This window comes from Marmota monax, unplaced genomic scaffold (genome assembly GCF_021218885.2).
Source record: "Marmota monax isolate L192 unplaced genomic scaffold, Marmota_monax_Labrador192_F-V1.1 WCK01_AAM20220418_F8-fsc00012, whole genome shotgun sequence".
Classification (NCBI taxonomy): Eukaryota; Metazoa; Chordata; class Mammalia; order Rodentia; family Sciuridae; genus Marmota; species Marmota monax.
In genome coordinates, this window is record NW_026695227.1 from 18,883,966 (window position 1) to 18,911,073 (window position 27,108).

General features: G+C 37.2%; 1 protein-coding gene across 4 annotated transcripts in view; it reads left to right on the plus strand.

The window, feature by feature from the left end:
• Bicd1 (BICD cargo adaptor 1) overlaps positions 1–26,872 on the plus strand; it is a 229,598-nt gene extending 202,726 nt beyond the window's left edge. For 2 of the 4 annotated variants that reach the window (XM_046436115.2, XM_046436111.2), the window contains 2 exons: positions 15,062–15,137; positions 20,506–26,872. In XM_046436115.2, coding sequence (XP_046292071.1) covers positions 15,062–15,137; positions 20,506–20,593 — 164 coding nt within the window. In that variant the 3' untranslated portion in view covers positions 20,594–26,872. The remainder of the gene's footprint in view (positions 1–15,061; positions 15,138–20,505) is intronic. The other 2 variants (XM_058576447.1, XM_046436113.2) reach the window with 1 other exon arrangement.
• The last annotated feature ends 236 nt before the right edge of the window (positions 26,873–27,108 follow it).

The following is a 27,108-nucleotide window of genomic DNA, read 5'->3' on the forward strand; positions in this document are numbered from 1 at the left end:
TGAAGACAATACTGAGTAAGCTATTTCATGCTACAAATTGGAGCCACTCAACAAATAAGGCAATGATTGATGGGACATCTGATGACCACAGTTCTATCTTGTTTTGTTTTTATTTTTGTTTTTTTATTCCCTCTTCTATCAGGTATTCCTGTCCAGAACTTGGATTTCCTTAAACGATTCCACATTCAAAACCTGAGCATTGTAAGCAAAATAAACTATGATAAAAAGATGGGAATTCCATCATTATTGAAGGAGTTATATGACAACTTCACAGCAGGAATGTGCATAGATTAGATCATATTTTCAATCCATGTTGACTAATTGGTATTATTATATAATTTTAAACTTAAAGTTTAAAGCTTAAAGTTATATTAAAATTTTATTAAATCCATGAAAACTGAAATTTTCTAATTTAAATCCTTAGGGGAAAAAACTTTTCTCATATTTTCATTAAGTGAAAGAAAATATACTTAGTTGATATTCTCAATTGCTGCATATTCAGAGCAAAAGTGATTAGGTTGTGCTTGTGTCCACCCAAGTCCACCAACATGGTGCTGAAGATTGTGAGGTCTCCAGGAGGCAGCAATGTCCAGAGGGGTTCATTACCCCTCTGGAGAAGGAACAGGTATGCTTAGATGCACGGAAAGTCCAGGACATTCCCAGCAGTAACTACTGTCCTCTCTTGACCCTGCCCAAATGGCCCTGCTTTCTGGCTCATAGAAAAACATATCAACAGGAGCGCTAGAAAACCCAAAGAGACATTCTCAGAGTTGGTTCCTAGACCATACAACCTGCTGTAGACTCACTTAAGTGACCAGCCTCCAACCAATAATAAACTAAGCCAAATACTGAATGAAACCAGTGTGCATTTCATCCGTCTCCACCCCAAGTCCGAGAACAACCTTTATCCTACCATCGGCAATTACCTATAGCACCTGACCCTTAGCTTCTTTGGTGTCCTTGGTGCTAGGGAGTTGGGTACTTTGATGGCCTGCCTTTGTTATTGCCTTTGTATCCCAAAGCCCCACGTGCAAAAAAAAAAAAAAAAAAAAGAGTTCTCATGGGCAGCTGGGATCTCTCCTCCTTGAACTCCATGGAAAAGAGACCATCGAGGTCTTTGTCAGGCTTCTGTGCTGTGCCCATACTATTTAGTACAACCTGCTGGCCCTGGTTTGTTGTATCCCAGTCACCCTCATTATAAGTACATGACACCCTTTATTATACCAAAACTTCTGATTATAAGGCATTACCTGAAAGGTTTTATCCAAACTACACCCTCTGAAAAAGAGGGTGAAGCAGTCCTGAAGGAGCTCAGACCATCCCTAAGCTTCTCTCATTCTGTGAATTCAATTCCATGATGGGGTCTGGAGCCCCTTACGTAAAACCCATGTTTCTAAATAGACATATAAAAATATTAAAAATATCAGAACTATACAGTTTCTAAGGGAATTTTTTCCCAAGAAAGAGGAAAATGTCTTTTATCTAAGATATAAAACAAACTCTTGACAATTTAAAATATCTGTGCATTAATGAACTGAAAAGAGCAGTGTTCCTGAGTTCCCACTGAACTCTTGCAGTGTACTAACACTTTGATTTCTTTCTCAAAACAGATGGGAGTCACAATCTAAAAATATATCTGTATTGTTACACTGATTATTGGGGCCACCAATTTAATTTAGAAATGCTTCTCTGGTGCCCATCAGCATGGCAGGCACTCAGACTCCTCTGAGGCATTATGAGTTGTTTGGGGGAATGGACCTTTCTGTACACTAAACCTGGCTTCAAGGATATTCCTAAACTCTGAGCCAGCTGGGCAGGGTCTGAAGGAGCAGTCCGAGCTCTGCCTGGGAGCATAGTGCAAATGATATGTAGGTATAATGCTCGTGGAAGGGCTGGGCTTGCTACTTTCTGTATTTTGGTTTTAAATGATGTACTGAAAGTATGGTTCCGTGTGGGCACAGTAGTGCATACCTATAATCCCAGCTACTTAGGAGGCTAAGGCAGGAGGATTCCAAGTTCAAGGCCAACCTCAGCTTAGTGAGACTGTCTCAAAATAAATTTAAAAAGGGCTAGGAGATTTAGCTCAGTGGTACTCTTGGTTTAATCCCCAGTATGAAAGAAAAGGAAGGAAGGAAGAGAAAATGTAGTTCCACAGCATTTACACCTAGACTACTACTCAAAGTGACCTAATAATTAGACTTGTGCAGCTAATCGATCAGAAAAGATTCACAGGGCACTGTATTCATTAAATTACATGAAACATTCTTGCCACCCTCTGGGATTCCTTCAGCACAGCTGTGTATCCCTCTTCATGCCCCCATCTCTTGATCTTGTGTGGGTTTCTTGGTCCTTTCCCCAAAGTATCTTCTGCCTGAAAGGAATGAGAAAGAAAAGGGAAAGCAAACTCTAAGTGGTTGACTTTATTTCTTCGTACCCTTTAAAAAGTGTAAAGTCATAAATAGGACGTCCAGCCATTAAATCATTGTCCTTTAATTGTCAACTCTCAGCCAAAAATAAAATCATCAATAGACTCTAAATATCACAAATTTAAAAGTATTTGTGAAGTGTACGTGTAAAAGCCTTGTTTGCCTTGGATTTAGTCATGCCTGGGCCCTAGGGATTTTCTTATTCTTTTTCAGCATTTAGATTATTTATGTCACTTCAAGTGTGAGGGATTGCTTCTAGAGCTGGCCTCTCATATAATTGCATTAGTCAACTAAAGGTCTCAGAAGATGTACTAGATGTGATGGTTACTCTTAAAAGAAACTTATATAATTTCAAAAATTTGTAGGTAAAGATTTACATAAGGATATGTACATCTGTTTTGCCCAATAATGACCTAGAGCAGGACTGTAATTTTAACTAATTTTTGATGGATATAAAAAACAAAACAAAACCAAAAAATAAAATAATTTTTTAAAAATTTTTATTTGGAGGGGACACATTTTCTCATACTGAGGACTGTTTTGCAGTTCTGATGCTGATCGTCTACCCATTTTTTACTTTAAGTGAAGCCTTATCTCCCAATTTTTCACTGCACTGAAGAATATACTACAAATAGAAAATCCTTCTCTTATCTGTGTGGACCATGAGAACCAAAATCAGAAATTTAGAGTAGAAATATACTGTTTGCTTATGATCAAATGGTACCCAGGTCCTGGGTTCAGATATCTCAGTGATGATGCTGCTGGGTTCATCTGAAATCCCTGCTTCTGGCTATTTACACAGTCTTTACTTCACCTCTGTACATAGGATCCTTTAAAAACCAGAATAGTATTTTACTCTGAGTAGGTATTTATGGAATGAGCCATTATGTAACGCATTAGAATCAGTTAAACATAAATTTTTTTCTCTTTTTATGCACTACTTGACATCAAAAGCAAAAAGAGGTAAGTTGGCTATAAACATGTAGGTGAACCTTGTTTTCCTTCATAGATTTATTCCTGAAGCTTTTGTTCAATTAAATTTCTATCAATCAAATACTTTCACGTTAGGAAGCTTGTAATTGTAAATACTTATTTTTTTTCTTTGAAAAAATGTATAAGCACCTTCTGTAAACTTGGATTTTAAAAATATCTACTCTTTAAACACATTGCTCTTCCTTTAAGTTGTACTTATGCTTTAATTTATTTATGAGAACTTAGGGCATTTTGAAACACTTAGTTTCATTTTGGGTTTCTGAATTGTTTCCCCCCAAAATGTGGATTACATTGATAAGCATTTCTTTTCTTAAAAGGGGAGGAAAAAAAGCCAAGAAACAACTGACATTGATGAAAGTCTATAATTTTCAGATCCATGGATTTACAGAAGAGGATGCCTTGAGCCTATCAGAACATATTCTAGTATGATTTTTTTTTTGCAATGATTTTTTAAAAGTGAAGAAAATATTAAATCAGAAAAATCAAACACATTTCATTGAGTGGTGTCTCATATATTTTTCCGGTCTGGGGTCTAATTTCACAAGTGATCTGTTCAGTGGGTTCTTGGTTGTGGCTTGTTTAATGTCCTTCTCGTTCGTGTCTTTGATGATGAATTCATTCTGCCATTTCAGAGGAGAAGCTGGTCTTCATTTGATACATGCTATTATTGACCTACCAAGAACAGACCACCACACCACCTTGAGTTAACTCTGTGCCGGCTGGCATTGCTCTTGAGAATGTTATTTCCAAACAAAAGGCTGTGTTTTAATTGGTGTAAGAAGAGTGTACTTTTCCCTCTTAGTGCCACTGTACTCAATCCCTCCCAGCCGTTTCCTCCTCCTCGTCTCTCCTGCCGTAGGCTGTTGGTGACACACATGCTCATGGTTTAATTGTAAGTTGTTCAGAAGCACAAAAGTGACTAGACTGCAGGGTACTTTTATATTTCTCTTCTGCAAGATTTGAAATAAAAGTAGACTTTTCTATGAATCCCGATTTGCTTTATCGGCCAGTCATATGATATTCATTAATATAGGAAATGGAAAGTTGGGTGAAAGTTTTTGTCTAATCAATAATCACTACAAAATCTAAAAAAATGCTCCCTCTTTTCTTAGCAAGTCATGTTCTGATTCTACATCGTGGAAGATAATTTTAATGCCTGTCACCAAGGTGTGATAAACTAGATGCAGTTGTCACTTACAGGAGGCAGAGCCAAATGCTTTTTAAGATTTGTCATCAGGTTTTATCTTTTTATTTTTTTGCATGATCTCTATTTTTTTTTAAAAAAATTGTGTTTCAACAGTTCTTTTTGTTCTCTGAAGGTTATTACTGAATAACAATAGTTTCTGACTATCATGGGTATAAACATAGCATGGAATTTGCTGTTAAACACTGATGTAAAGAGAAGTGTGTGGTGTTATCAATTAGCAGATTATATCCCTGAGAAGTTGGAAATGATGCTGTTGTCTTACCTGTGGATTCTTTCAGAGAAACTAATGTGTTAACAGAACATGTGATGTGTTTGTCAAAAAGGGATGAGATGGCCAACTCTATGTGTTTGATTAAAAAATGTCAAAGGTTGTTCACACCTATCCATTTTTATTAGTATCAGTGTATCTATAAACTCATCATTAGATATTTTTAAAAATTTCAACTTTTCCTAACTACTACATAAATGTTAGTATTTGTGTGTTTCTCTTGTTCTTATTTTTCTTTATCACATATCTATCTCAAGTTGTTCTATTTTTTTCCTAAATTCTTTATATACCTGTCTTTTCAATTCATATGTTTAGGAGTCCATAGGACTATTTAATGTTCAAGTTGTTACCATAGGGAGAATTTACTTGATGCTTCTTTTCATTAACTTTTCTGTTAATTCATTAACCCACTATTAATCATCTTGTAGATTTAGTGAGGAATTATTCAGTATTAATGTTACTTAACACTTCATAAATAATGAGTTTAAATATTATCTTCAATATTTATGCATCAAAGTCTTATGCTATAATGGCTCCAATTATCAGAAAAAAAATGTTATCACTACACTAACTTTAAAAACTTACCGGGCACTGTGGCACACCCCCTGATCCCAGCTATTTGGGAGGATAGCAAATGCAAGGCCAGCCTGGGTACTTTAGTGACACCCTGTCTCAAAATAAAATAAAAAGGGCTGGGACTATAGCTTCATGATGATAGAGCACCCCTGACTTCTGTCCCAATACAGGAGGGGAAAAAAAAAGACCTCTTTATCAGACAGTGTTTGAAAGATGTTATGATATCAGAAATGTCTGAATTGCAAACTCTCCCTTCAAGTGGATCTCTCAAACATTGATAATGAAACAAATCCAAGGATCCTTTAAGAGACGTGACATCTATATAAGCAAGTATTTTGAGCCACATGGAAATTCTCTAAACAAACCACTATAGAGAAACAAAGAATTATGACACAGGGTCCTGCCTGCTGCTGGGGGAGCAGACATACTTTCAGGAAAGCAGTGGTCAAAAGTTGGGCAAGAAGTGCTGAAGGAGATGAGATCAGGCTGAAGGAGGTTAGGGGAGCAGAAGTTTCCTTCTGGAGTAATCAGGAATAAAACTGACACTGGTTGGCTCTGAACAATCCGAGAAACCAGGAACACTTCGGATGGATATATAATGATAGCAACACATGGCTATGGAAATGAGTTAGTTCATCATAGGGCCTGTTTGGGCCTTTCTTGATGGATTGCTGTTAATAGCTTTGTTTCTTAAAGCTGAAAACCTCTAGGTCACGATTCCCCCCATTCCCTTGTCTCTTGTCTCATCAGTAGACTGCATGTTTTCACAAACATCCTCTCCCTGGTCTTAAGAACCCTGCAAGACTGGTATCTCATGTTCTCACTTAGCAAATAAGTGAGGCTTAAAAACTGAGGCTTAACATGTTTAAGTCCCTTCTTTAGTGTCACTCAGCCACTGGTTGGCAGAACAGTGGTGCAAACTTGTGGGTCTCTACAAGTAGGTCCAAAAGTACCTACAAACTGTAGGTCCCATGCCAAAATGGAGATTTGAGAATACAGAATAAAGACAGACAATAAAGGTCACAAGCAGTCATTGCAAAAGCATCATTGGCAAGTAGAGGGAGGAATGACTGTAGTTAGCCTATTATCCATAACTGATCTTTGTGTAAAATCCTCACTTAAGACCTGAGTGTATCTGTAAGATTGTCAGTTACCAATTATGGAGAGTGCTCTGTGCTTCAATCCACAAACTTTCAGAATTCCTGAGTTTGGGAGACTTGTTTGTAATTACACAGGTTTTTTATCTCCACCTCGGTGTATAGTATATAGAAATTTATACTTTCTACTAATGTAATTACAAATTCTCAAACATAATTCTCAAGTTTCACATTCTATCATTGGTTTAGTTCTCCTAATATCACTGGTTTGGACATTTTCTCTTTTTTTCTCTCTAGCATGCTTTTTGCTAAGAAGAAAATCTGCTGAAATTCAAGTGCATATTTTCATTCATAATTTGTACTGCTGGGCTTGTGTATATATCATTTTGCTTTGAGTTTATTTCAATCCTTGGAGAGCTTAGAGACTAGAAGAATTTGTGAGAACTGTTGCTGTTTGGGTTTATTTGTACTGCAGAGCACTCTTGGCAGAGTCAGCAAAAGTAATCCCTGTTTCCACTTTGGAGCAAGTACCAAAGGCTCTGTTTGCTCCAGATGCCATTACACAATACCACAGATAGAGCAACTTAAACAAATAAATTTATTTTTCCCAATTCTGGAAGTTTGAAGTCCAAGTTCAAGGTGCCAACAGGTTTGGTTTCTCTGGAGGCTTCTCTCCTTGGCTTGCAGACGGCCGCCGCCTTGCTGAAGCCTCACGTGGTCTTCCTCTGTGCATGTGCACCCCTGTGTCTCTGTAATCTCCTCTTTACACAAGGACAGGAGTCGGATTGAATTAGGGCCAACTCTACCAGTGTCGTTTTAACTTAAATCACCCCACTAGTGACCTCATCTATCTTTTTGAGTTTTTATAAGGATTAAAGAGTCTGCATGCAAAGTACTTGGCCTTGTGTATGTTCATATGTAGGTGTGTATACACACATTTACATATATACACATATGTGTGCATGTATGTATACACATATATATATGACTTTATAGATATTATGTTACCATTATTTCTCATCCTTCCTTTTTCCTTCTACTCTCCTTCTGCCTGTTCTTCCTTTTTCTGTCATTATGCAAGTCTGCATGCCCAGACTTGCAGAAAGAAGTTGGAGATCCTTTTCCCTCCCATAAGGACAAGAAAGAAAATGCCTCAATGCTTTGATCATTAACCATGCTGTGTTGATCTTAAGACAGTCCACAACTCTGTCAATTTCCTATCTAGTATCTTTCATAATTAATCTTGCTTTTCTGCTTACTGTTAATTAGTCATCTGTGGAAGGTCTTTAATGAATATTGACTGTTTACTCCAAGTATGTAAGAAAGATTTTTGGTCCAAAGTGGTATCTATTTGAAAATAGCAGCAAAGTCGTTTTCTGTGACAGCAATTGTTCAAGGAGATTTAGTAAACTTTTTTTAAAAAAATTTTTTTAGTTGAACATGGACACAATACCTTTGTTTTACTTATTTATTTTTTATGTGGTGCTGAGGATTAAACCCAGAGCCTCACATGTGCAAGGCAAGCACTCTGCCACTGAGCCACAACCCTAGCTCCCAAGACTTAGTAAACTTTTAAAAACAGTCTTGAAACAGTACACCAAGTTAACAAAGACCACTGAGCATCTCACCAAGAGGCATGTGTGCACTTTGTACCATGAACTTGCATTTCCCCTGCCTGTTTTTGAGAATAAGTATGAGTTGTCATTTTCAAAACAAGAGGAAGGCACACATCCCTTTTCTTTTCATTTTTCTTACTGAAGGAAAGATATTAAATAGTCACAGACAGGGTGGTAGGGGGTGGGGTGTTGCACGCCTGTAATCCCAGCAGCTCAGGAGGCTGAGACAGGAGGATTGAAGTTCAAAGCCAGCCTCAGAAACAGTGAGACACTGAGCAACTCAGTGAGACCCTGTCTCTAAATAAAATACAAAGTAGGGCTGGGGATGTGGCTCAGTAGTCAAGTGCCCCTGAGTTCAATCCTGGAACCCCCTCCCCCAAAAAAGTCATGGACATATGAAAGAGAGAGGAAGAGGTGCCCAGAGAGAACAAGAGCCTGGAAGTAATAGGATCAGTACCTAAGTGCATCAGGACAGAAGATGTGGAAATAGAGATTTTATACAGTGGAAAAGTAAAAATTTCTCTAAATTGTAGACTAACAAACTTGATCCTAGACAAGTTTCTAGAAGTTGATGGGTTTTATATGCTCAGTATATAATGGGGATTGCTAAACGCCAACAAGTGTCCATCAAGAATGACTTTTGGGGATGAGGGGTGCAGCCCAGTGGTAGAATCCTTGCCTACCATATACAAGTCCTTGGGTTCAGTCCCTAGCACAGAGGGAAGGAAGGAAGGAAATGATTTCTGCTAGACCACCCTCATCCTCTCTCATAAAACCTGGGAAAGTAAAACAATATATCTGAACCTTGGCACAAAGCCAATTAGGTATTTTTAAATATTCTTGAGACTAATAGAGAAATCATTTCTTGGTGGTAAGATAATTTTTGATTCACAGCTGGTTGAATGACAGCTACAAAGGGTCCGAATCATGGATGTTTATAAAATATGATCTTTATTAGCCAGGTCCTATTATTAGTTGCTAATCTTAGATAAAAATGTCAAAATCAGAGCCGGCGTGTGCCTAGCATGCATGAGGAACTGGGTGGATTCAGTCCCTGGCACCACATAAAAATAAACATATAAAGGTATTGTGTCCATCTACAACTAAAAAATATTTTTTAAAAAAACCAACAGTTGGGAATTTAGCTCAGTGGCAGAGCGCTTGCCTAGCACACGCAAGGCCCAGGGTTCAGTCCTCAGCCCTGGGTGGGAAAAAAAACTTTAAAAAAAAATCAAAATTATGATTAGCACATTTTCTGATCTGAGACAAAAACAAAATGGGAGAGGAAGCAAATATGCTGGATGATGGGATAGATTCCAAAAGTTATTGAGGGGGAAAAGGTAAAAAGTATTAGGGAAACACAAAAAAATTAAGAGTATTAATACATTGAAATTTCACACACTCTATGTATAGGATGGACGAAGCCTGACTTGACAGCACCATTTATAAACAAAGAAACCTTCTTATGCAGCAACAGTGGGATGTGAATTCCCAAAAATGCCACAAGGGTTCTGCTATTTTCATAGAATTGGGATGACAGATGGGACAAGACTGCCATTCCCCCTCTCCGCTAGTCCTGTCTGACCACATGCAATTCCTTTCTGAACACCTCATTTTCAGAAGGATTTGCGCAAACTGGAACATGGTTAGAGAGCGAGGGAAGTTGACATCGTGTCTTATGAGGAAGAACTTGTATGAGGGAAATTCAGAGGACACTAGTTTTCACAGAATGTGGGCAGCATCTGGCAGAGTTTGTGGTCCTGGGGGAAGGAGCTGTGGTATGGAAAAGACCTCCTCAGAGGTGGGGATGCATTAGTTCCAAAGTCAGGAAAACAAGGGGTCAGGGTGAACCGTGCCGTGGGGGATTATTTGTTGCAAAGAGCTGCTGCTCCACCTGCCGCAGAGCATCTGGGGACCAGGGCAGCCACCCTGTGGCCCCACTACTCACCTTGGTGGGGAATGGTCTCCATAGACAGCTCTGGTCCATACTATCCACACCAACGCCCACTGCTGCCCTGTGGGCCAAGGCAGAATCAAAATTTAGTGTTTCTGCCTCCTTCCACATGAGGCTCTCCCTTCATCCAAATGGCCAGTCATGGGCTCTGGGACCACTGAGGCAGTGACTTTTAGAAAACTGTTTCATTTTCTAAACTGCACTGGAATGTTTAAAAATAGTAGAAGCCTAAGAGAAAGCCACGTGGCAAGACTTTTTCTGTCTGCCAGGAAATTTGTTATTTTTCCCCACATCTTTTCAAATAATAGGTGTCATTCCTGAGGTATTTGATTGCCTGCAAATCAATTTCTTAACTGGTGAAGTTCTTACATTTCTTTAATTCTATGACATGATATTTTCTGGAAGTAGCTGACAATGAGTTGAGAAGCAAGAAGAGTAGTGAATGAAAAATAGTCTGTAGCATTAAAAAGCCTAAATTTGTCATACATGGCAGTGCATACAGCTACTCTGGAGGCTGAGGCAGAAGGATCACAAGTTAGAGGCCAGCCTCAGCAATTTAGTGAGACCCTGTCTCATTTAAAAAAAAAAAAAAAGGATAGGGATGTAACTCAGTGGTAAAGCGGTAAAGCACTTCTGGGTTCAATCCCCAGTACCAAAATAAATAAATAAAAACTAAAAAAGAGTCTAAATTTAAATTCTCAGTATGCTACTTCCTGGCTATGTGACCCTGGATACACAGAGTGGTTAGTGATCAATTTAATCAGTGGAAGTTTGCAGACCACCTACTGTGATGCCAAGCTCTGGGCTTGTTTCTGGTGGAAGAGATGAAGAAAAATGAAAATGTTAAAGGAAGAAGAAAATAGCTGGGCACAGTGACACACGCCTATAATTCTAACTACTCAGGAGGTGTTGAGATAGAAGGATTGCAAGTTTGAGGCCAGCCTAGGCCTCAAATAAAGTCTCATAATAAAATAAAAAGGACTGAGGATGTAGCCCAGTGATAAAGCACCCCTGTGTTCAATCTCCGGTACCAGTAAATAAATAAGAAAAAACGGACACAAAATACATACATAGAAAATATTTCCCTCATTATGGGAATAGTGAAAATGAAAACTCCAGATTTTGCTAAGACTTAAAACAGATGACTAATGTAAAGTTTGTAGGAAAGATTACAACAGTTGACTCGGCAAATATTTTCCTCCCTCCCTTGTTTTCTATCTCTCTCTCTCCTTTTTCCGGGTCCTGGGGATGATCCCAGGGCTTCCCTCAGGCTAAGCGCACTCTCACTTAGACACATATCTCTTTTCTGCCTTCCTTCCTACTTGAGTCTTTTGTTTATGAGGAATGTCACATGAGAATACTCTTCCTGTGCTTATCAAGATTCTAGATGCTTTTCCCTTTAACTTTTCTTATTCACCCTGTATAATAGTTATCCTGGAAACACAATCTCTTTAAAATATACTGTGATTTTTCTCAGGTCTATGAGTGACAACTTACAATGTTATCCATTTCAGTTCTAGTAAACACTAATTTTATAATGAAGTGACCATAAACAGCGTGTGGTTGCTGTCAAGTATCTGTTAGGTGTCAGTTCAGATGTCACATCTGCAGCAGGCATTCCCTGACCACTTAGATTCAGTTCAGTTAGTGCTAGGCATGGTGGCATATGCCTCTAATCCCAGAGGCTCTGGAGGCTGAGAAAGGAGGATCGTAAGTTCAAATCCAGGCCCAGCAATTTAGCGAGACTCCAAGCAACTCAGTTAGACCCTGCCTCTAAATAAAATATAAAAGGGGTTGGGGATGTGGCTCAGTTATAAAGCACTCCTGGGTTCAATCCCTGGTACCAAACCAAACAAAAACTGATTTCGTTTAGTTGGTTAGATTAAATCTAATTTAATTTAGCTAAAGTTAGTCTCTATAATATCCCATGCTACTGCCATCATGGGAGCTACAGGTTCAGCTCAGCCTTTGGATCATATAATCATACATTCAAAGCCTTTTCTCTACCTCTCAGTGGATTTGCCAAGTTGCTTAAGTCTCCTTTTCCTCATCTGCAAATTGAATGAATAAAACAGGGCTCAAGGAGAATGTGCATATTAAGTGCCTGCACAGTGCCTGACACATGGCAAAGCCATGAATGGGTGCGGGGTGCTGTTACCATCATCACCATCACCACCATTTCACTTACTGTGATCGCTCATGGAATATGTTTGTCTTCCTCCATCAAGCAGCAACTGTAGCTTCTCTGTTTGCCTTTTGTTCCCACTGCCTAACACAGTTTCTGACACATACTTGGAGCTGAGTGACTTGACTGTTGAACGGTTGAGACAATCCTGGTGGCCAAACAACAGCAGTGGCTGCAGGGTGATCCACAGTGCCTGCTGCATAAGCCACATCATTGTCATCTTTTATGCCCTCAAAGGAAAAGAGATTCAGCCTAGTTCCTTCTCTGCCAAAGGAGGGAAGGTCGTGGGGAGCCCACAGGATCTCAGCTAGAAGGGACTGTCTCCCTCTTCCAGCCTGCCCTCTTCATCTTACACAGTACACGTTGAGACAGAGCTGAGCTCAGCTGGGCTGGATGTGAGCCCAGCTGGAAGTCCTTAGACCAGAGATTTAGAAGACTATTTGAGTCACATTAATGTAGATAACTTTAAAATTTTTTCATCTGTCATCAACTTATCTGTGGAATTTGACTTTTACTTTCTAAGGCTAGCACTCAGCGAAGTCCTCATAAATAATAAATGTAAAATAATAATTAGCCAGAGGTGTTACTTCTAAAGAAGGAAAAATGATGTTTACTACAAATGTAAAGAATAACTACCATGTATTAAAACAGTCCACTAGAGGAGAGCATTGTGGTCCTGATTACCTTCCTTCTAAACTCTTATCACAAAGTATATTTTGAATGAATAATAATACATGACTTATTGCAAAAAAAAAAAAGTATTTCTAATATATGTAAGATATGAAAGATTTAGACATTTTAATACTCCAATCAATTCGAGTATTGTCATTCCACAGAGACAGTACTCTGCTTTAGAACAACTTCATTTATACCTCCCTCCCAATATTTAAACAGGGATTCCAGAGTGATTTTCCAAATGTTTGTGTCTTTACATCCATTGCATTTACCCAAATACACCACAGGAGGGCAACACACACTTGGTTAACTTCAAAAGTGCACAGTCTTGTCCTCAAGTACAGTAGCTGTCTAAGCCAGGCATGGTGGTGCATCCTATGTCCCAGCACTTGGGAGTATGAGGCAGGATAATTGCTTGAGTCCAGGAATTTGAGACTAGCCTAGGCAACATAGAAAGACACTCTCAAAAATATCAAACCAACCAACCAAAAAAAAAAAAAAGTGACTAAATTAGTCCAAGACGTGCCTAAATTGCAAGCCAGATAGAAAGGCTATTAGAAAAGACAAAAGGAGCAAAGATTAAAAAAAAAAAAAAAAGGAATGTATTCCTAAGACTCTGAGTTTCTACAAAAGGGAATCATTGAAGCTAATTAAGGTGAAACATGGGTAAACAAAATGAAAGAAAAAAATTTCCTCAAATATGAGAAAATAAATTTGTAATTTTTGTAATAATCTGAACATTAGCCACTCAACAAAATCAGGTTTTCTTGATCATATTATAAGCAATAATTAATATGTTACTCTGCAACCCAGGCCACCATTTAATAGGGTTCCTTCAGTAATAATGTTCTCTTAAATGAACTAAAGTCAAGACTACTTTATACTGTATTCTGTGTGGCACAGTTTCAGTGTATTTCCAAAGTCTTTCATAAAAGCATCAACAATTATCATGATTTTGGATATTCCTTAGCTATGTAGAGTATATACTGGCTTTAGAAAAAGTGATACTTAGGTACACATTTTTAAATATACATGTCATTCATTCAAGACAGTAAATCCAGAATTTGTGTTAATTGGGCTTAAATGTTATCTACGTAAATATAGAGGAAGCAGTTTGCAAAACAAACATAACTGAATCAGTTACCAAGAGAAAGTGCTTCAAATTTTCAAGAACAGTTTTTAAGTCTAACTCCAATTTTAAATTATGTGCAAAAGTATTTTCGCACAAATATAATGTATGAATTTCTAACTAGATTCTTGGGTGATTCTAGTACAGACTGATTTTTGATTTTTTAAACACCAGGCACATAGTCTTCCTTGAAGTGGATTGGCTGTAACATGGACTCTACTAGCTATCACCTTGTTAACCTAGTATGAGTCATATTATATGGCTTCAAAATGGTAAAAACAAAACAAAGAATGGAGTTCCCCTTAATTCAATTTAGCTTTCTTCATAAGCCCAAGTTACTAACAATTTGTTATACAATAAACAGGAAGATTTCTGCTAACAATTCTCATTTTCAATATATAAAAATCAATCTTCAGGAAACTAAGGATGATTTTCTTATCCAACATCCTTCTATTAATTATGGAAAAGATTTTATTACATGCCTTTCTCAATGTACCTGTAGGATTGACAATATGTCCACATGTCCTGACAATATGCTCAGTTATCTCAATACATTCCATTTTAGAATAGCAGATTTGTGTACTATGCAAGTAACCACCATCACATTCAAGTTCAGAACTTGAAGATCTTTTATTAATAGCTCCTTCCTTTTTAGAGGTAGCAAAATACCAAATATGAATGACTACATGTGTCCTAATGTACTTGAAAAGTCTTGCTACTAATTTTGTCACTAATTTTTTAATACTGTATTTGATTTAAAAAAAAAAGTGTGTCTTCTCTATTGGCATCATTCAGGAAAAAACCTGCTTAATCAAGCTGTTTCTGTGTGAATGCACATTCCTCACTAAATCTCAGGCAGCTGCTTTAGTTACTGTTACTAACACCTTGCTCTGTCATCTCTTTGTATACATGTCTAATTTATCAGTTTCTTGTAGATTGTCAGCAGCCTGCTGCCTCCGTACCGCCACAGTGCTCACAACTAGCCGGGAGGCAAGACTGCCCAACTGTCAGGTAAATTCACCCGTCCTTTATCTTCCCACCCAGCTGCATGTCAGATCCCTAGATGTACCCCAACTCCCCTTCCCAATTCCATAACTACCTATACATAATTATATTTTGCTATGCATTATTTCATATATGGACTACATGAATACGGTTTGCATACCTGAAGTCCATATGCTCCCAACGAGAATGCAAGAGAGCTTGCATGTGTGTCACCAGCCACTAGCTGGGAGACTGAAGGCTGCCTTCAGCTCCCTAAATAAATACTTGGATTAGTATTTCAAGTATTTGAATTAGTAGTTTCAATGTTTCCAAAATATAAAACCTGGAACTGTTAGGATGTTTGTTCTACTTTTTCTTCTGCTTGTCTTTTGTCCTTCAAATGCATTTCTCAGGCAAATCAACAGGAAGAATACAGAAACTAGATATGAAATATGTCTAATGTCTATTCCAGGACAGCTTTATAAAAAGTGTTTCTATTTTCTGTCTGCTCAGTGCTCTCATCAAAACTGAGTTTGAAAGCTGTTGAAAAACCTTATAATTGACATTCAAAAAAGGGTATCTGTGGTGAGAGTCCTTTACATGAGATTAACTGAAGAAATTTAAAGGCAAGTTTGCACACTCCCTGGACACTGAACTGGAGAGTTTGCTGACAGTTCCTATTCCAGATGAAAGCTTTCCATATCAGTCACAAGTTGACCTCCCCCGAGGGTGAACTTGCACACAGCATCATAGTGTCCGCCAGGACCACCTCATCTCCATGGAATACTTCATCTCCAGTTACCTACCTGGCCTTGTTGGGCCAAGCTTTTGTAGTCTGGCTGTGTCTTTATGGTCTGCTTATTGGTGTATTTTAATGTATCTGTTGCTCTTCTGCCAGGGGAAGGCTTCTTTTGATTAGAGGCTGGCCCAAACACATTTCCATGCATGTCTGAGGAATAGATATCACTGGCAAGGTCACATCTTGGGGGAGCTAGGCAGCTACAAAGACAAACACAGTAGCAGCCAAAGCCCAAATATGGTGTGGGCTCTGAGACAGTTGCACTGCCAGCTGTATAAGTGGAACCTAGAGTTAGAGATCGGGGTATTATTAAAGAGTCACTATCCAGGGTCTTTCAATTGATATCTCCTGCTCAGCTATTCCACAAGTTCCAGCAATAGAGCTTTTTGTTGTTGTTGTTGTTGTTAGGTTCTTTTCTAATATACTAATGCTGTTTAATATAAGCAGTCAACACTAGAGTAATTTGCATTATGTAAGTAATTGAATATAAGTACAAATGTTCCAATCCATCTCAGTGGGATTCTACAGTCCAACCTCCACTCTCACCCTGGACACTGCTAGACACAACAGATGTTCAGTAAATATTGATCATATGAATGAATGAATGAGCTCTGGACTAAGTAGCCTGGGTTTGAATCCCATCTCTAAAACCAAATCTTGGAAGTTTCTTCTTCAACTAAGATTCTGTATCTTCATAAAGTGAGGAAGAATAGATATTGGGGAAATTTAGGGAGACTTGGCATGTTGTGTCCACTCAATCCTTATTATCAATACTAACTTTGTACCTAACTCACCCTCAAGAAAAAGATCTGCAGTCCCTTTCATAGCCTCTAATTCGCTTGGACACAGAGTAGGGAAGCCTATTGTTTTAAGGGTTTCAATTAGATAGGAAACAGAAAGGCTGGGAGGAAATATTTTTAACTTTAATTTTATTTTACCTTTTTTTTGGAGAATGGGTTTGAATAAATGGTTCTGTGACCCAGTTCCATTTCTTTTGAGATTACTGAATGTAGGGTATTTGCTACCTCCATTGGGATGGTTTTCTTGAAAAAAAAAAGGAAAAATTTAATGAATTACAAATGTTTCAGTTTCTGCCCACATGAATCCAGCATGGTCCAGACCGGGCTTCCTCCATTCCTCACTGTGGTTTACACAGAGAAATGATTGAAAGTGTGGTGTATTCCTGGAATCCCAGGCACTTGGGAGGCTGAGGCAAGAGGGTCACAAGTTCCAGGCCAGCCTCAGCCATTTAGCAAGACTGCCCCAAAATAAATAATAAAAAGGGCTGGGGATATAGTTTAGTGGCAGAGCCTTGGGTTCAATCCCTGGTCCTGACAAAAAAGAAAGAGAGATGATTAAACATGTATGGACTGGAAAAGACTAACTTGTTTGCAGAGTTGCGAAATTGTGACTGGCTTCCTTCCTGCCCGCATCCATTGCTAACTGGATGGAAGTTAAAGCCTTCATTCTCCTTCCACTCCTTCCTCACAGAAAAGGAACCAACATTAGATTTCATATCGCATTCCAGACAAGGGTTAAGTTCTTCACAAGTATTAATCATTACACCTCACTTGTAAGGTAAGCACAGCTATCGTTCCCATTTTTAAATGAGGAAATTGAGGTCAGAATGTGTCAGATGACTTGTCCAGAGTCATGCATCCCGAACACAACTGAGCCCAGTGATCCAATGCCCATCCTACTGCCCTGACTGTAGACACTGCTCTACAGAGGACAGGACCCCTCCCTCACTTTACTTACAGTAGGAGGAGCAAGAGTATTTTATTATCCACATAGACTCTTTTTTCAAAAGAGATGTTTGTTTAATTAGACAATGAGAAAATTTGTTACAAATGTTGAGTGATTTCTGATTAGATGTTCTCTGTATTTCATTTTGAAAAAAATTGCGGGGGGCTGGGGTTGTAGTTCAGTGGTAGAACAATTGCCTCACACATGTTATCTTAAATAAGATAAGAATATTGTGCCCATCTACAACTAAAAACAAATATTAAAAAAAAATTTTACTTCCATCACTTTATACATTTACTGTTTAAACATATAGAGGTGTTTGGTATTCAGACCATCTCTACTTCTTTCAAATAGTTATTTTCTTGGAAAAGGAAAAAGAAAAAAAGCTTTCCGAAGATAATATCCACCTTTATGACATAGTAATAGTTTCTAAGTTTACTGTTTACAACATGATCTTCAAGACCAGTGGAGGGAAGGGAGCTGCAGGTGGGGAGAGAGAAGGGGAAGAAGAGGTACTGGGGTCCGAATAAGACAAGATATAGTCCATGCTTGTATAGTTATGTTGAAATGGATTCTACTGTCATGTATAACTAAAAAGAACCAATAAATTTTTTCAAAGAATAATTTCTTAGGCTGGAAACCAATAGTGTGTTCCTTAAAGGGTATTATACATAATATGCAGTAAGAGTGGATTTCATGCAAATTTGTAATAGTAATACTATTAAGTTGTTTTTAACTCTTGCTTTATGTAAAAAGTCTGAAATAATGAAAATAATCTTAAGTCATCACGAATGATATTATGTCAGGGTGAAGGGCCAAGTGAACTGTAACCCACACTCAATGTATTGCCACACAGGACAGCCAGCCTTGCAGAAATACTTGCCTTCCTTTATCAAAGAGAGTATTGAATTACACAGGTCTTCAAAAATGCATCCTTCTTGCACAATGTGACTATGCATTGCTTGCTATAATTTACATTGCATAACATATTAATTCCCTAAAAAGGAATCAGTCCTAACTCATGCAGATTTGCAGATTTACAGAAAGAAACCGTTAGGTCTGTGGGAAAATCTGTTTGATTTAGCAATAACCTGCTGTTTCCCAACCATCTGACTGACCATCTGAGAATGTCAATCTTGCCATGAATTATTTTCTTCCTTTTAAAATATTTTTTAATTGATAAATAATACCATCCACTCAGTTCTTTTGACGGTGTTCCAGTTCTCCTGTATTTACCTACCACACATTTTTAAAATATGTAGGATAATAACTTTTACCATTGGTTCTAACCAGCCCAGAACATGAATCTTCTTTTAAACTAAATGTACAAGTGCAAAGAGCTTAGGAAGTAAAGGTAACTTCAAGCAGACTAGAAATTTTGTGTAATTATGATTTTGTATTAAAATTCAAGATAGATATATTTGAATGATAATTTCAGTACCAAAGTTTAGAATGTATTTATTTAATACTATTTTTTAATTATTTCAATGATATTAGCTTTAAAAAGTATTTAAGTTAGGGCTGGGGTTGTGGCTTAATGGTTGAGTGCTTGCCTAGCATGTGTGAGGTACTGGGTTCCATCCTCAGCACTATATAAAAATAAATAAATAAATAAAGGATTAATCCAGTTTTTTTTTAAAAAAAGCATTTAAATTAATAAATAATAATAATAACAAACCTTGACTAGTTCTCTCAAACATTTCTGATAAAGGAGTGAATTGTATGGTACTGAATTTCATAATATATGGGGAAATAGTAGTTTTAGAAAAATATCCATCTTAGCTGGATTTTGTGGTGTGTGCCTATAATCCCAACTACTTGCGATACTGAGACAGGAGGACTGTTTGAGCCCAGGAGTACAAGACCAGCCTGGACAACACAGCAATAACCCTCAACAAAAAATAAAGAAGAGAAAAATCCCCACAATGCCCTTTCCCCACTGCTAGCCACATTTTAAAAGATCTGAACCCAAATACGTTTTAGGTTTTACTCTAGGCAATTCAGTTATTTTACTTCCTCATTCTTCAAGATTACTCAAGACCTTGATGAGCCTGAGTTGTTTAAATTGGAAGCTCTCAGAGGTGATGGTCTATCTCCATCATTTACTTAATAAATGGAAAATGTCATAAAACTCTTCAGTTGTTTTTGCATCACTGTGCTAAAGCAGGTGGGGGAACTCCTAGTGAACTGGCCTTCCACGGGTCCATTAATTATCCCATTGAATCCAGATTTCACCAGAGAACAATAGAATCCTCTCAACTCTTAAGGCGTTGGTCCATCTTCCAGCACCACTTAAATCAGTAGATAGAGCCAGGCCAGCAACTTGGGCTAAGGCGGAAGAATCACAAGGCTGATCAGCCTGGGCAACTTAGTGAGACCCTGTCCCAAATAAATAAATAGGGCCAGTAATGTAGCTTTGTGATAGAGCACCCCTGGGTTCAATCCCTGTACTGCAAAAACAAACCAACCAAATTACTGGAGCAAGCACTTATAAGAAATGCAGAATCTCAGGTCCTACCCAGATCTACTAAATCAGAATCTACCAAAATTGCTAGGCAATTTGTATGCATACTGAAGTTGAAAAGAAGTGACTTTGGGGCCAGAGTTCACATGCAATTTCCCTAACATGGTTCCCCCCCCTTTCTATTATTATTATTATTATTATTATTATTATTATTGCCTTGTTTTGAAAGCCACAGGTGACTTGTCATGTTTTGAATTTAAACTATTTTCTGTGCAAAATTTCTGATCATGTTTTTAAAATGTATGTGAAAGCAATTGATCTGACCCTCATGGTCTGCCTGGCCCCTCGGTGCGTTTCCTGCTGACCAGCTTATTTCTCGTTTTCAGTCCTGACGTAGCTCTCCCTGAGGAGCAGCCACATTCCAGCTCGCCCTGCGCCCCTCTCCACTGTCTCTCCAAGCCTCCTTACCCCTAGTCTCCAGCTCCTGTGGACGAACATCTGGGCTGAAGGTTCTGTAGCCACTCGCAGGATACTGCCCAAGCCCCGGCGGGGATGTTCTTCCCGGTGGTTCGCTGTACAATTGGATTAATGTTCATCGTTTTGGAAGAGAGAAAATTGAGAAGATTGACAAAAAGCACAGACCCCGTGTGATCAAACGTTTTATGGTTCCTCTGAGTCACTGTTAAACTTCTCCAATCCAATGGCTACAGTTCAGTTAAATTTCAAAAATAAAAAGAAACATGAAATATGCATCTCAGATGGCTGGCTTACCTCTATAGCATAAGAGAGACCTAAGACGATGTAAAATACGTATATTGTAAAATCATCTTTCCTCATGCTCCAAATTCAGCTATAGAAGTTGATTCTGATATTTTCGGTCATTGATATTTATTTTGTTACTTTATTTGCTACATGATTTATGTCTGTAATAAATAATTTCTGTGAGAAGTGAATTTAATGCACTTATTTTCAAAGAAGCATAATTTGCTCAGTTACATATGAGTTTTAATTGAGTTTGAAATCTGGAATTGGCCAGATTGTGATCGTTTTTCTTGCACAAAATGATAAATGTGGTGCATCAGAATGTTAACAATAACTGTATTTTGCTGCTACACTGATTATTTATGCACTTATTTTCTAATCAGTAGCTCATTAACTGCTGTTTTTTTTTTTAACTATATTTCTTCACTGGACATTATTAAGTAAATCTAAGAAAGAGACTAAATTTTGTTTCATTGACTTATTCAAATTTTGATGGCATCTTCAATTTTTTAAAATTGCAGTTGAGTAGATGTACTGGTGCTGCTTCTTTGTACGTGTGTACGTGTGTGATGACATTATAGAAGGCTAAACAACCTGAAAGGAAAAAAATGATGTGTTTGTTTAATGACCAGAACTTTTTTTTTTTAAACTTCTTCCAAATTCAGGGTCCTACTATGGGTCTTTCCTGCTAAAAGGTATCAAGAACAAAGGAGAAAATATATACATACATAGATGTAAGGTAGCTTTGGCTAGTTAATTTACCAGAAAGTGTTCAGATTTTGATTAAAATTGTATGTTTTGTTGTTAGGTTTTTTCATAATGAATCTTCCTTGCCAAAAAACAAATAGATAATAAACCTTAGCTCATTGTCTACTTTTGACAAACACTCAGGTGCCTACAATCATTATATTATATTGAGATAAGACATGTTCCTAGTTCATTTACAGATTCTGCTAGGTAACTTTTATGACCTGATTTAAGGCAGTGGATTTTCATAGCAAAATTTATTTTGCACATAATCTGACAAACAAGGAAACAGCTAATTGAGCTGAAAGGTCTAACACTAGGGCTCCTTAACTCTCAAGTGCTGCCCACACAACTGCTCCTAGCCCTGATTCCTTGTCTTTGTCAGGTAGCCTTAACTAATTTACAACCATAAGGGTTTCACCTTTTCATGTAACTTCTCTTCAGAACGGACACAGTCCGGCTGTTAACGTGAAGGACAGATAACGGTGCAGGACACTAGCAGTGGAGGTTTAGGAGCTTATCGAGTGGAAGTGGGTGGTACATTCATAGAGGGGTCCATCCAAGGCCCACCTGTCAGTCATTAAGCACATTGCAGGAGCCTCTGTCAGTCATTTGCCTGATAAGTGGTGGTCATTATTACCAAAGCAACCAGGAGGTTTTGTGTTCCTTCTCTAAGTGCTATTTTCAACAGTCATTTCTTATGCAACTTGGGGTAAATAGTCGAAATCTTCACCAAAAGAGAGATTCAGGTTCAAGTACAGAAACAAACAAAACAGATCTTCATGAAAGCCCTAGTCACAGTAACCTAACATGCTCCATCCTACCAGTGTTCCCTTGCTGTTTCATCTGCCTGCTACCAGGATTAGTGAGACAGTGTGGATTTTATTAGAGTGATTCAAGAATGCTTGCCCCACCTCCACACACACTTTTCCTTTTTCAAGCATCATGTGTTTGGACCTGAAAAGTGGCATAGCTGCTAAGTTGACTTTGTTCAAGAGAAAACATGCCTTTTTTAACGAGTACCTCAGAACAACGTCTTTCTGTTTGTCTCATGGATTTTGTCTGGTGAGATGGGAACTCAGCAGTCGATCTTGGTTCTGTGAAACCACACAACTGTCCTGTTACCAGGGCTGCATTCATTTTTATTCCCTTATTCTAGATTTAGGTCCCAGGGAAAAGTGAGTCATATACAGAACATTTATTTCTTCAAATATGAAACCTATCATAAACTAGTTTTATTTCAGTTCTTTATCCAAATAGAGTGGAAAATGCTTGTTTTGAAGTCTTAACTACAAAATACTAATTTTAGTGCAACTTTGTCAAGAAGATTTGGAAACTTGGAAATAAATTTCTCACTTTCAGCACAAAATTAAGTGGCAGTAAGAGAGAATACCATGTATTTACAATGTGGCATTATTTGGTATAGTTTAAATTGAGCCATATTTATATTTATTTATAGGCATTTTAAATGAATAAATATGTGTAGTGTTGGTAAGAATCAATACTTGTAAAGATAATACAAGGATCCAAAAGGAAACCGAAAAAGTGAAGAACTAGTGAAAACCCAAAAGGATGAGCCTTACTAATTGAAGACATGTTTGGGGAGGAAAACTAAATTGAAAAAATACACTAAAGCTAAGTGTTGTAGACACGATGAGCAAAAATGAAAGAAATCTAGCAGGAGTGTTTAGTAGAATAACCAAGTAGAAGTTTTGTTTCGATTTGGTTTTTGGCTTTGATGAGATGGGGTCTCTGCTCTTCAGCTGGTCTTGAACTCCTGGACTCCAGTGACCCTCCCACCTCAGCCTCTTGAGTGCTGCCTCTCCTGGCCCAAGTAATTTTTTCAAAAAGGAAGCACAATTACAATGCTGAAAAGAATAGTGTTAGTATGCAGAAATGCTTTCTTACTAGAGATTTTTTCTTAATTAAAAAATATCAGTAAAATTAAAAGGAGCAATAAATTGCCTTTGGCCTAAGTGCTCAGGGGCATAAAAACCTTGGATACTTTCCCATCAACTCACATTTTATCAGATTCCTTTCATGTATACAGTTCTGGATTCCAAAAAAGGGAGTTTGGGGAACTTTGCAAAAACAGAAAATTCTTAAACAGTTAAGAAAAGACTTGGATATACTTTATGTAGCTGAAGGAGAGCATGTACAACAGTGATCTTCAAGAAAAGAGAAATTTTAGCAAGTAATAGACACCTGTGATAGATATCACTAAGGCTAGAATAAGAAATTCTTCAGTGTGAAAGATTTATATTAATTCTAGGAAGAAGGATTTTACAATGGAAAATTCATCACTGGAATTGATAATTATAAAAAAGATATGTTTTTTTGAAGTTAATATTGTTGGAGATCTAGAGAGCGTTAAGTGGCAAAATATCTTAAAATATCTTACAATAATCCCATGATTCTTTTATTTTTTTAAAATACATTATAAAGTTTTACTGATAGTCATAAAGTATTTAATCCCTTGAAATAAGATGGTAATCTTACTTTCTCCAAGATATTTGGCTTAAAAATTTTTTGTTGGTATTAATTTTCCTCCCAGCTATATTTCATAATATCTTTAAAGTTATCTAGAATGTAGCAGTTTTGCTACAAAAAGCCTCAATTTTTGGAATCTAAAAAACAACTGTCCTCAGGAATACTTCCGAAAGAAAAGGTATGTGATCCCTCAGGGGAAACAAGTACCTCTTGAATTTTATCTTTACTTAAAAGGATCTTCAAGCTTTTCTTATCCTATGGAAATACAACAGATAAATCCCACTATTTTGAAAAGCCTGAAACAGTGGTCCAGCAAATAGCCAAGATGTGGGAATTTCCTGATTAAAAAAAAATAAATTAAATAAAATCCTCTCCAGTTCTTAAGTGGAGATCACAAAACAAGAATATGAAGGAATAAAATATATTTTCTACTGAAATAAGAATGTCACATTTCATTGTCATGCTCCAGTCAGCCAAAAGATATAATTGCATCTCTGAAAAAGTAATCAGAAGAAGCTAATAGGTTTTCAGGAAGGAACAGTACTGGTTCAACCCAGGGATGCCACAAATACATTGATATTGTAGCTAGACCTAGATTTGAAAGAAACTCTTGGGGTGAAGTTTCCATTTTTAAAAGTTCACTCTCTGGTTGTTTGTTGTTGTTGTTGTTTATAAATCAGAGTGATTTAAAATAATTATGTATTTAAGATCACAAAAACTTTACAGTAATATGTTTTCAAATAAAGGGAACATAATTTTCCAGAAAGCCATCAAACTGGAGTCATGATAGATAGCATGATCAGTGCTGCTACTGAAAAATCATTTTTTACCTTAAAATCAATTTGTGTTGACATATGAGAACAAGCTTACTCCCGAGTGACTTCTTCCATCCTCTGTAATAATGCTCCCAGATGATTGTGTCTGAAATTATTGTTATTATTATTATTATTATTATTATTATTATTATTATTATTATGTGTGGTGCTGGAGATTGAACCCAGGGCCTCATGCATGCAAGGCAAACACTCTACCAACTAAGCTATATTCCCAGTCCAATTTCATCTTTATTTTGATGCCAACATTACTACCATAGTCCCTGATGTATTGCATTTGTAGCCTAGCTCTGTTAACACCTGAAAGACTTCATCTAGACATCTCTTTCATCCTATTACTCAAAGTGTACTTGAAAGAGATATTTAGTGTTAAGGTATGTTCCCCAGCTGAAAATTTTCTACAAATGGTGTTCTGTTTAAAAAAAAAGAGGAGAAGAAATAAACTGCTGCTAGTGTAAGGCAAGGGTGCACAGAGGTACACAGTGTAAGATGTTTGCATGAGATAGTTCACACCGTGTAAGCCTTCCCATATCCATGATATGAACACTCTAGAAGTCTTATTTCTCCTGTGATTTCCCCATTAGGAATGTAAAGAGATTGCCACCTGTACCTGGTCTCCTTTCCATATTGAAATGCATGGCTCTACTCTTTAATGTAGTTTTATCCCTTTCCTCTGGAGTTATTTAAATTTTGCCCTATTTAATCTGAAGCCTGGATAAACTGCAGATCTAGATTAATTCTGAGATTGGCTTTTAATTGCTGTACAACATGTGTTGAGAATTTATTTTTATTTTAACTTTTCTTCCTTTCAGAATTATTCTCTGGTAATCATGACTCTAATCAAAACACTGAGAAGTAAACTTGTGTGTTGACTTCTTTTTTTTTTTTAAATCAATTTGGTTGACTGGGGTTGTGGCTCAGCAGTAGAGCACTCTCCTAGCACGGGTGAGGCCCTGGGTTCAATCCCCAACACCACATAAAAATAAATAAATAAAGATATTGTGTCCGACTACCATTAAAAAATAAATATTAAAAAAAAAAGAATGCCATTGGTATTTTAAAAAAATCACTTTAAAACGAAGATCAGAGACCTATAAAATAAAAGGATATATCATCACTATGTTGAAAAATCATTATTTGGTGACAATGAAGACACAGAGTGAATGTTGGATTCATAGATATGGTTGCATAGCAAGTCATAGAGGAAATGCATCGTTTTAACATTGTCACCACAGAATTTTTAAGCTCAATGGTTTGACTGTTAGAGTCAACAATTCTTTGGAAATCTTTTATGACATTTTTGTAATCTACTCAGTGTTTTTATTTGCATGATTACGTATATACCGTGAACCAAACATGATTCCTACATTGTATTTCTTTCCAGTATTTACATTTGTGTCATGTGTGGCCAACCCTGATTTGTACACTGTCTGATTATTGTTATAGCGATTTAGCTTTCTCCTACATTTAATTAAAGTTTCTTATTATGCCTTTTGGGGTTAAATGATGTGAAGTGTTCCACCTAATAACACCATATGGAAACATGACTAAACGACTGATCTAAGGAACTTCTGTTTACTAATTATTTTTAAAAATTCAAATTTCAAAGGAAACATTCTCAGACACATGCATTTGTTCTTAATTCGAAAAAAAATCCTTATGTATTTATTATTGCTCGTCCTTTTTATTTTTTTATTGTAGACAATCTTAAGTGAATGTCTCATGGGAGAATTCCTACACCCTGTGCTTGTTTTCGTGTAATTGATCACACACTCAATGGTTGGGAAAGGCACTCCGATGCTAAGAAAATAACCAGAAGCCGATATATCGATTCTTATACCTTGGTTTATGTTAACGACTGAATATTGTGTAATGCATAATTTTTTCCAGTAAATAAACTGGTTACCTTTTGTTCATTTCATCAGTGCTCTCTTTTTAATCAGTCTAGCATTTTTTTCTGTATATCATTTTGATTTATAATTACAAAAATTATAGGAATTTGTATATGATCTATATATTTATTCAAAGAACTTATTTAAACTAAAAACTGAATGGCTTGCTTTAACATTTCTGCACATTCCTGTTGAATAACGTGTATAACTGCCCATCCTCTGTATTTACCATCTCTCTGACTTGTAGTTGTTCCTAAAAGGGTAT